Below are 11,280 nucleotides of genomic sequence, written 5' to 3' on the forward strand. Positions count from 1 at the left end.
TGAAAAGATAAGAAAAATAGAAGATTACACCAGGAGATCCAATAACCCAATCAGGGAAGTTCTGGAAAGAGGAAAGACAAAACAGAAGGGGAAAAAAAAAATCAAAGAAGTAACAGATGAGTTCAAGAGTTCTATTGTACAATATGGTAACTATAGTTAATAGCAATGCTTTGTATTCTTAAAAATCACTGAGAGTATATTTTAAGTATTCTTGCCACAAAAAAGATAAGCATATGGGCTAATACATATGTTATTAATAATCTAAATTTAGTCAACCTACATTGTATATATATTTCAAAACAATGCACTGTACATGAGGAAGAAAAAGGAAATAAAGAAAAACAGAACCATGTTTTTCTAAAACCTGAAGACATGATTCAGGTTGAAAGAATCGATTGAGTGCCCAGACAGTGAATGAAGATAGACCCAGACTGTGGTGACGCCAGAAATAAAGAAGAGCCTCAGGGGAATCCAGAGAGGGAAAAACAAAAAGATTTCATCCAAAGGATCGTGAATCATAAATCACATTGTCTCCAGACTTCTCAACAACTAGGACACAATAGAACCATGTTTGCAACCCCAAAGGGAAATGATTTCCAATTCAGAATGTCATACCCAGCCAAGCTGCCAATTACATCTAAAGAGTTGTACTTCATGTACCCTTTCTCATGAAACTACTAGAAGTTTTGTGTTAGAAAAGCAGGAGATTAAACCAAGAAAAAAGAAGTTGTAGAGGTTCAGGAACCAGGAAGGAGGTGAAGAGAACCAGGAAAGAAAGAGGTGGAGAGAATCAGCACGGTGGGGATGAATGTAGACCCGGGAGCACAGCCATGCCATAGAGAGCAGTGGTCTACTTGGAGCAAGTCAGAAAGTTTCAAGGAAACATTTCTCAGGAAATGAAATGAAACCTCAGATAATTGGAGAAGCGGTTGGAAAATGATTTTAGATATTTAAGTCTGGCTGGGCTCAGTGGCTCATGCCTGTAATCCTAGCACTTTGGGAGGCCGAGGCAGGTGGATCAACTGAGGTCAGGAGTTCAAGACCAGTCTGACCAACATGGAGAAACCCTGTCTCTACTAAAAATACAAAAAAATTAGCTGGGTGTGGTGGTGTGTGCCTGTAATCCCAGCTACTCAGGAGGTGAAGCAGGAGAATCTCTTGAACTTGGGAGATGAAGATTGCAGTGAGCTGAGATTGTGCCATTGCACTCCAGACTGGGCAACAAGAGTGAAACTCCATCTCAAAAAAAAAAAAAAAGAAAAAGAAAAAGAAAAAACCACCACCAACAAACAAAACAAAACAAAAGAAGTCCATAGAAAACTCAGTGAAATGTTTAGAAAAGCAAAATCATCATTAATTTCAGGGAAAGCAATTTTGGCAAGAAAAGCAACATCATCATAGTATACTACATGATTCAGTGCTAAAGGTATTTTCCTAAACATAATAATATAAACATGGAATATTCTCCTAAACAAAAGTAGGCCATCAGAGTTAGAGAACTGTTGAGAGGATAGAGGGGTAAAAAGTGTACATGTGTCTGGGGGTCATGAAGGTTGAAGAAGAGGGGAGCTAGAAGAAGAGGGAAACCTTCCTCTCTCCCCACGAGAAGTCACAGCTACTAATTCCACAAGATGTAGTTCTATATCCATGTTATTAGACTTTTAGGAGATAAAAATCAAAAGGCTCCCAAATGGGGAAAGATAGATAGTGTGGCAGGGGTTGCTGTTTTTTTTAATATGTAGATAGGCTTGACTTTTCGGCTACACGTGTGTACCTTTCATCACAATCAAAGCAAATGTAAAAGTGAGTCTAGTGCTGCTTCTCTAGTGACACGGTCGTTTTGGATGTTTCTCTGATCTCGTATCATGATGGAACCTACCCTCTCTGAAATTCTGTGGTCCTTTTGACTTATATGCCAGATATAAGGTGCAGGTGAAGGATAGGGGAAAGGCAGGTATGAGAAACCCAAGTCATTAGTGCGGGTAGAGGATGAGGGAAAGGCAGGTATGAGAAATGCTGTTTTGTGGACATTGTCAGGGCCCTTCTTTCCTTCCACAATCACAACAATAACCACCACAACAAAACAACAGCATCACAAAAGCCAACCTCATCCCCTGCTGCCCAGCACTCCAGTGGGGATTAGGTCATAGTTCCCACCATACATCGAGTGAAACGTCTATTTTGGCTACTTGGTAATATGGCCAGAGAATTCAAGCTGATCTAAATGTACCTAAACAGACATGACCAGGAAGACAACTCTGATGAGAAGCAACGTGAAATATAGATACATTTTATTTTTTATTTTTTAATTTTTTAAAAATTTTTTATTGGATTTTAGGTTTTGGGGTACATGAGCAGAGCATGCAAGACAGTTGCATAGGAACACACATGGCAGTGTGCTTTTCTTTCCTTCTCCCCTTCACCCACGTTTGGCATTTCTCCCCAGGCTATCCCTCCCCACCTCCCCCTCCCACTGGCCCTCCCCTTTTCCCCCCAATAGACCCCAGTGTTTAGTACTCCCCTTTCTGTGTCCATGTGTTCTCATTTTTCATCACCCGCCTATGAGTGAGAATATGCGGTGTTTCATTTTCTGTTCTTGTGTCAGTTTGCTGAGGATGACGTTCTCCAGATTCATCCATGTCCCTACAAATGACACAAACTCATCATTTCTGATTGCTGCATAATATTCCATGGTGTATATGTGCCACATTTTTCCAATCCAGTCTATTATCAGTGGGCATTTGGGTTGATTCCAGGTCTTTGCTATTGTGAACAGTGCTGCAATGAACATTCGTGTACATGTGTCCTTATAGTAGAACGATTTATTGTCTTTTGGATATATACCCAGTAATGGGATTGCTGGGTCAAATGGAATTTCTATTTCTAAGGCCTTGAGGAATCGCCACACTGTCTTCTACAATGGTTGAACTAATTTACACTCCCACCAACAGTGTAAAAGTGTTCCTTTTTCTCCACATCCTCTCCAGCATCTGTTGTCTCCAGATTTTTTAATGATCGCCATTCTAACTGGCGTGAGATGGTATCTCAATGTGGTTTTGATTTGCATCTCTCTGATGACCAGTGACGATGAGCATTTTTTCATATGATTGTTGGCCTCATATATGTCTTCTTTCGTAAAGTGTCTGTTCATATCCTTTGCCCACTTTTGAATGGGCTTGTTTGTTTTTTTCCTGTAAATCCGTTTGAGTTCTTTGTAAATTCTGGATATCAGCCCTTTGTCAGATGGGTAAACTGCAAAAATTTTTTCCCATTCTGTTGGTTGCCGATAGATACATTTTATAGTATGTATCATTTAGGAATTTTTCTCCTTTGGGAGTTGGTTTTGCCACTTCTTTCCTTTATAATATATTTTACTTGACCCAGTGTGAATTGGTTGGAGATAGACTGAGTTCTTGCCCACACCCTGTGAGATGAGGATTAATGAGCTCAGCGGTGGTCATGAAGTCAAACAACCTCCCAGGAAATTACTCTTTGCTAATTTTATAATTCCAGATGTACGTAAATGTGCCTGTCCTGTTTCAGGTCTGAATTTGCTAGAGGAACCATCTTGTGCCACCTCAGAATCACCTCCTTGTTGTAGGAAGGCAGACAAGAAGGAAGATGACTGCAGACAAACCTCTGGAACCCTCTCTCTTGGTACAAGTTCAAGGACTGTCAGGAAAATGGACAAACGGACTGTGAAGGTGGGCATGATGATTTTGAGCTGCCTCTACCTATTCCTGGTCTAGATTTATAGCTCTGCTTGTTCTTGTTACTCTTGCTCAGTGTGGCAGAACTTGCGCGGATCACCTCATGAAGATTTGCAGCACAGAAAGCCCATTAAGGCAAACAAATACCTCAGAACATTCTTTGTCAAATGACTGAGCAACTTTGGTAGTGAAAACATTGGGATGGTTTCTTTAAAAAATCCAAGTATCTTATAAATGCACACCTGCGTAGGGAGATGGCTGACAGACGCCACAGCAACATGAAGCATCCCCCCAGGCAGATTGTGGGGCTGCGTGTTGAAAACCACTTGGAAACACTTGGAAAACCACCCATTTGGGGAAAAAAAAAACCCTTCAATACACAGTCCTATAAAATAGTACCTCATGAGCTTCATGAGCAGTGATAACTTAAAAAAGGAAGCTGAGAACTGGTTAGATAATTGAGTGGTTTTGTTTTTCACAAAGCCAGATAAAAGCACATAGAATCTCAGCAACCTATTTTGTATCAGTCAGGAGCTTTATTCGAGTTAATGCACCAATTAGTTATTCATGGAAACTTATTGAGGGCATCATATTGAAGTTCACGCTTGGTAAAGAATCATTAAGACCTCAAGACCTGTTTTCATTGAGAACCACGTTCTGACCACGTTTTTCTTTGTACCTATTAACCTTTTCCCCCCCACTTTTTTCCTTTGCACTTTGTTGCAGGATATTTCTCTGTCTGCTGGTGAGCATGATGACTGTACCCCTCACAGCACTGCTGCCACATCAGGATTATCTCTGCAATCTGACACCTGCTTGGCAGTGGTTAATGATACGCCTCTACCTGCTGGCAGAGGTCTTGACCTTGGGTTGCTGGAGACTCAGCTGCTTCCCTCCCAGGATCCAGTCTCAACAGATCCCACACCATACATTTTCTCAGATGCTCAAGGGCATTCTTCCTTTGGGTCCAAAGGAACTTTTCCCTGCCATGACATTCCTACCTCTGTGGCTGCCATTTGTGTTTCTCTGACAGAGAGAACAGATCACATAACCCAGGGAATTCACAGTGCTGAACCACAAGACCACAGCCAGACTGCAGGGAGGAGTCAGACACCAAGCTCCCCAGACAGCAAAGCCACAGAAGAGGGCAGAGCACAGACCCTCTTGCCAGGGAGACCTTCATCTGGACAAAGAATTTCAGATTTGGTTCCACTGGGGTCAACTGAAAAAACTCATTTTGAACTACCAGCTTCAGGACCAAGTTCAACTAGTTCACACCAAGAGGAAGGGAGACAGAAGACATTTTTTCCTCCCAGAGGCCAGTATGGGAGTGGGGAAACGACTGTTCCCTGCCCGCCTTTAGGAAGTGATGGTGGGAAATGTCAGGTATCTGAGTTAATCACTCAGAAGGGTTCTGTGGTTCCTTCTAACCCAGGGAAGCCCATAGGAATTCCTGAAGCCCCTTCTAAATCCCTCAAGAAGAGGAGTCTGGAAGGAATGAGAAAGCAAACTCGAGTGGAGTTCACTGACACCAGCAGCGATGACGAAGACCGATTGGTGATAGAAATATGAATCTTCCAGAGAAAGACAGTGTCTTTGGTCAAAGACAGTTGTTGATGCTTCACAAGTAAATGTTGCCAGGCTGGCAGAAGAACTAAACTCTATGAAACACCTACAGATTAGGAGAGCCATTTTGAGTTCTTTACAAGCCAACTCCAACTGACTCCAGACCCCCAGCTTGGCCGCAGCCTTCCCTCACTCCCCTTGGGTGTGCTCTGCTCATGTTCACGTGGTGCCAGGCAGGGAAGACATGGCAGGAAGCAAACTCTGCAAATGGCCAACTTGCACAGTGACGGAGCCTTGACTTCCAGTCTTGTCTTCTGCACCTGTCCCCCCTGCCTCCCTGCAATCAATTGGCACTAACCAAGAAAGCCACGATCAACACATTTCTCCATAAGTGGACCCCACAGAGTCGAGGCAACTGACTTTCTCCGTTAGTAAATTGAGGGTTTGCTTCCCAGGTGGAGAGCATGCTTGGGATAACTGGAGAAGCTTGACAAAGAGACGGGGGTATGAATTGGGCAGGAAGATACTTCTGTGCATTTTGGAGATAAAATTTAGATACATTAAAAAACTGAAGTTTGTTCAGGGTAATTCACATCCTTAGTGGAATTGTAAATATACTTCAAAATGCCTATGATTCAGTGAAATGCTGATTGCTTTTAAATTTTGCACAAATGGTCAATGCTTATTGTCAGATGACGCAAGCCCCTGTTCCTGTGCCTGGTACCTTTCCTGTGGAGACCTCTGAGACCGCTGGTTTTTCTAGCTCTTGCAAAGGAACATTGTGTTAAAAGTTAATAGAACTGTCTCTCTGTAATGAGTCATTTTTTTTGAGAGGGAAAAAGTCACTTATTTTCCTCTGATTCTTTTTGTCATATTGTGCTCTGAGGAATTTCAATTAGAGGGTTACATTTTAGTAATCTGTACAGCTTAAACTGATGCCTGCTCATCGTGACGGGAACCTTTTAGATTTCCTCCAGAAGCTTCAAGGATACAAAACTAATTGGAGTTTTGACGCTGTTTTACATCTCAGTAATTTTATTTTCGGGGCTTGGTGTTACTTTGCTGTCAAATTAAATCAGCCTCTGTATTGTGCAAGTCAGAACTGCACAGATAAAATTCCCCAGTATTCCAAGCCAGTGCGCCCCTGTGCAGAAGAAAATAGCAGATCTACGCCAGCCAGCCCAGTGAGCAAAGCCTCAGATCCGCTGCCTTCCTCTCCCCCTCCTTTCATGGGAGAGGAGAAACTTAAAGACGTTTACATTGCTGCATTTCAACAAAATTTTATACTTGCTTTTGGTATGATTTTGTACAATTCGAAATTTATAGCTGAGCTCTTTTAACTTTGATGTAATGATGTTCATATGACATCTTGTACTTCAAAGACACGGCAGCAATGCAGAGCATCTCACACATATGAATACACTTTAGTCAGTCTGTGCCTGTGACTAAGTATGGTCAAATTTCAAGTATCTTCATGTGAATTTTCCAATTTTGGTGTTATTCATAGAAAACTTCAATGCCAGATCAGCTTCCCTGGTTACTTAGCATATGTTTGTGGCCATTTCATATGCACTCATAAATATCCAAGGATTTCAGGCTCAGCCAAGAAAAACATAAGGGAGGTAAAAAGGATGTTGGACATTTGCTTAGTGTACTTTTTAAACCCAACAAAAGTGATGTGGTAATTATCTCCCCTTTTGAATGATCCATGCCACTGTAATAAGAGAGGTAGTATAGGCAAATGGTTTGAGCCTTGGATGGAGACTGAAGTCCTGACTTTAGCTGGGAAATCTTGGTTAAGAGGCTCTCTGTACCTCAGTTTCCCTAAGTGAGAATAAGATAGTTGGTCAAGATGAATTGAATGTGTCTCCAGGTTCCAATGTTTCTGAGAGTGGTTGAGTGAGAAGCTGCTCTCTCCATAAAACGTGTGGACTCAATGGCTTGAAGACATTCCCCATGGGGAACCATTGCTACAGGGATCTTGCATGCAAGAAGTCTGGGTGGGGATAGAGAGGAACTGAAACACAAATACCTTCCACCAATTATTGCAGTGAAGAACCTGAGCCTGAAGAAGCTCCAACCAATCTTTTCCCCAGAATTCAGATTTTAGGGTGCAATCATCCAGCCTATACATGTGGCTCATAGTTCAAAAATTAAAATCAAAACCAGAATACTCCAGTATGAATGGAGAAAACCTCTCTGTAGAGTGAACTGGCTCCTTTGTCTTAGGAGGCACTGACTGGGGGGGAAAGAAAGCTGTCTTCCATATCCCTCCTTTCTGAGTGACTACTGTGGCATCAGCGGGATCACTAGACGTAAATCAGCAAGTCATAGCTCCAAATAGCACCAACTTGAGGATAATGGTGGAAGCTCTGTCCTTCTAGGAGCCACTGTTGCTGGCTGTCCCATCCCAACCTAGGTCAAATATGGCAGAAAGTTGATTTCATCTCTAACTCCCTGTGTCTCTTACAAAGGTAGAGTAGGTTGCCAAACCACTTGCCTCCCTGGTCTTTGGTAGTGGCTGGCAATGTTTACAAGTGTACCTTACTTTATATCAACACGAATTTGTGGAAAAGTTATATTTCAATGGGTTTTTAAAGATAAAAAATGTATTTTGAATGACCCTAAGGGAGTTCGCTCTTGAAAAGCATCCTAAGGTAAAGTTTTTTTTAATGAAAATTTTATAAAGCAACGAACAATCTCTGAGTTTTTAAATCTTAATTTTCTTATGGGCTTTCTTAAAGTGAAATGTAATTATAAGAATACATTTTAAGGGTAACATCAACAACCTAGAACCCAGCTTGGGTTACTGAAAATAAAATGTCAGTATTATCAATTGGTAACTACCCGGGTTTTATACTCTGCATGTGCATTACTGCATGATGGTTAAGGAAAAACAAATTTATTTAAGAACAAAGCAAACCAGAGTTTAAAGATAGGATTTCCTTCTTTCCCCAGTGCTGTTAATTTTATTATATCTTTAGGGAGGGGTCTTAACCAACTGGTGCCTTAGTTTCTTTCACAGAGAATAGTTCCAGGGAGGCTGGCATGAACTAAGGCAAAAGGCACTGATTTTTTTTTTTTGCCAATCTCAAAAGTGACATTTCCTCATAATGTTCAAGACTCAGCAGTTTCCTCTTTCCAGATGTACCTACATCCAGCTAGATCTTGTCGTGAAAGATGTATGGAGGGAAGAGGCTTCAGTCCTCCCTCCTTGGCAACCTACACTGTTAAGTGACTCAAAGTCACGTGATTTTTGGTGGACAACTAGAATCCTCCTTCTTGTAAAACACGTTGAAAAACAGCCCGTCTCTCCTGTTAGGCTTACCCCTTGAGATTTAAGGCAAAGCTAATAACCTCTTTGGTTCACATCTCATAGTAACCAGGAGAACCTATGGTTCATTTGCCAAGTGATTTAAAAAAAAGATGGAGGAGGGTGTCTCTGAATGTAATTGAAACACTGCCAATAGTATGGTGGGTAATGTAGGGCAAGTCAGACTTTTTCTTCCTCAAATCACTCTTGTAAAGCTGAGATCGGAAGGGTAACCTTGCAGAAGCGTGTTATGACCACAGTCCTTGGCATGAAAGATAAACGATTTGCTGTCTCATGCCAAAAAGTATTTCCTTGCATTTACATTCATTACTTAGAATGATCACATTATTCATTTTTTCCCCCAGCACGGAAATTTGCATTTTGCACAGAATTTGCCTGGTGCAGCAGATTTTTATAGTTATGGAAACTGTCATCATTATCGGAATGTGCTGCTGCTCAACTCCCCAGACATAATTTAATATGGTGAGGAGAAAATGGCCTGCCTGGCTCTATGGGCGATCATATTTCCACTGCTGCAGCAAACCAGGCTTGTGTATTTTTCTTCAGTTGCTCATGAAGGGAGACACTTTGGCTTTTGAAACACTACATTTCTCAATACTTAAGCACAATTTCTTGTCTTTATTTTTCAGAACCCATTAAATGTAAGGGTCAGGACCTAGACACTCTTAGGTGCTAGATTTCTACCCTGTATGATTCTTTTCATCATCCATGCTTTGTACTTAGGTAGACATATATATACATAATTTGGTCTGAAGAAGTATAGGAACATTTGAGCACATTACTCCACCACTGGAAGAATAGGAGCCAGGTGAAAATATCAGGCTCTGCCACTTGGAGCACTAGAGGATGACGAAATGTCTTAGGTGGGCAGTCAGCTATTGAGGATTTACTACTCAATTGGTTGTTCACAATCAGGGAAGTGATTGGTTTCTTGGTTGTTGAAATTTCTTTATATGGTTAAATTATTTTGTTTTGATAAAAATAAAACTTAAAATGCAAGTGTCTCGTGATTTGTCAACATTTTAACCAAAACCACTGCAAAGCATATCCTATATGAATTGGACATCTGATTATTCCCATTGACCAAACAGTTCATCTGCTACACTAGTAACCCATTCCACTCAACAGAGGGATTTGGTAATGTCAGATGATCTCATTTTCTCTTGATATTTCCTTTTCACACGTGGCTTGTCATTATCTTCTGTATTTTATAGTCCGTAACGTAGGGATCTGGTTTTAAATTCTTCAATGTAGTGAAACTTTGAAGACACAGGAGTGCACGATCCACAATACAATAATCCAGAATCTTTTCCCCTGGGAATTGATTTTTTTTTGGACATTTAACATTATTCATTAACAGAAAAAACATCCTTAAAATCATAGCTTCTTATGAAGGTGATTTATGTACTCCTTGCAAGAATAAGTAGACTTACTTTTACAGCCCAACACAATATTATTAGTCTGTGTACATACTTGTTGAAGACACTTGAGGTCAATGGAGCACAATTCATTGAAAGGAAAAGTGGTATTGAGAATGTGGAAGGAGCAGATACACTAATTGATAGCTCTTAATAGCTTTTCTCCAAACTCATCAAACTGTAATTATTATGATTAATCTATTTGTTCCAAACCTCAGTCATTTGAGAACCATCTTAATGCGTTTTGCTATATCTAACAACATGCCACATGTGGGTATATTATTCACTTAATACTTTTATTTGAATTATTTCTGTCACAGTTGCATTAGGACATGCTTCTAGAGCCTACATGTAGCAGGACGTTAATTGGTGATCATTTAATTAAACTCCAAAATCATCCCCCTGCCCTGCTCCTTTTCACCTTGAGGAGAAAAAGCCAGGAGAAAGGATGACACGTATATGAGAATAGATACTGTTTATTGCTTTACCATTCCCAAGCACACTTGAACACTGAGTAGATGTAGAGAGCTGGAGTAGCCCACCCCTCTGGGGGTATCAGCAGCAAGACTGCTGTGAACTTTGGTTGAACTTCAGAGAAGTGAAACTATAGTGGGAGGATATGTATGTCTTGGGGTAGAACAGACAGACTTAGAGAGAGATAACCAGCTTTCACTGACCTTGCTGCAAGATAGTTTTTAGCTAAAGTATGTTCTAAACTATGAGAATAGTAACCACAGGCTGTTCTAAGTAATTGCACTCTCCCTCTGCCATGTGCTTTGTGAACGTATAAAATAAAGTACACTGAGACAGGTTGGGGCCGAAGAGACTGACATCCTCACCCCCTGACCACCTGGCCCAGCTTTCTCTATGTCTGTGTCTGTGTCTTTTTCTTTATCCCCCACTGTTCCCTCTTAGGTTTTTGAACCCTTGTGCAGCATGGGATGCAGCAAGTAGACACCAAGGAAATATTTATACAGAAAAGGATAGGATTTTACTGTGAAAGTGGATGCAACCTGAATGCTCTACAAACTGCTATAGCAACCGGAACGAAAAAGATTGAACATCAGTGCTGGGTACCAGATTGAGACAATCCAGAGCATTGGTTTGCATCTTCTTCCTTTTAGGGGAAACTGAGGACCAGAGGGTTTTGCCCAAGCTTGGGTCAGAGGCAAAGTGGTGACTGACACCAGGACTTCACCGCTAAAGTTCAACGTTTTTGCCATGACATCACTACCTTCTGTTTCCAAAACTT

At 41.1% G+C, this 11,280-nt stretch overlaps 1 protein-coding gene across 2 annotated transcripts in view; it reads left to right on the top strand.

Annotated features, from left to right (window-relative positions):
• Window positions 1-9,609, top strand: part of ZNF831 (zinc finger protein 831) — a 116,048-nt gene extending 106,439 nt beyond the window's left edge. For both annotated transcript variants that reach the window (XM_035299073.3, XM_054255512.2), the window contains exons 5-6: window positions 3,544-3,704; window positions 4,437-9,609. In XM_035299073.3, the coding sequence (XP_035154964.1) occupies window positions 3,544-3,704; window positions 4,437-5,282 (1,007 nt within the window). In that variant the 3' untranslated portion in view covers window positions 5,283-9,609. The remainder of the gene's footprint in view (window positions 1-3,543; window positions 3,705-4,436) is intronic.
• The last annotated feature ends 1,671 nt before the right edge of the window (window positions 9,610-11,280 follow it).

This window comes from Callithrix jacchus, chromosome 5, assembly GCF_049354715.1.
Source record: "Callithrix jacchus isolate 240 chromosome 5, calJac240_pri, whole genome shotgun sequence".
NCBI classification, from domain to species: domain Eukaryota; kingdom Metazoa; phylum Chordata; class Mammalia; order Primates; family Cebidae; genus Callithrix; species Callithrix jacchus.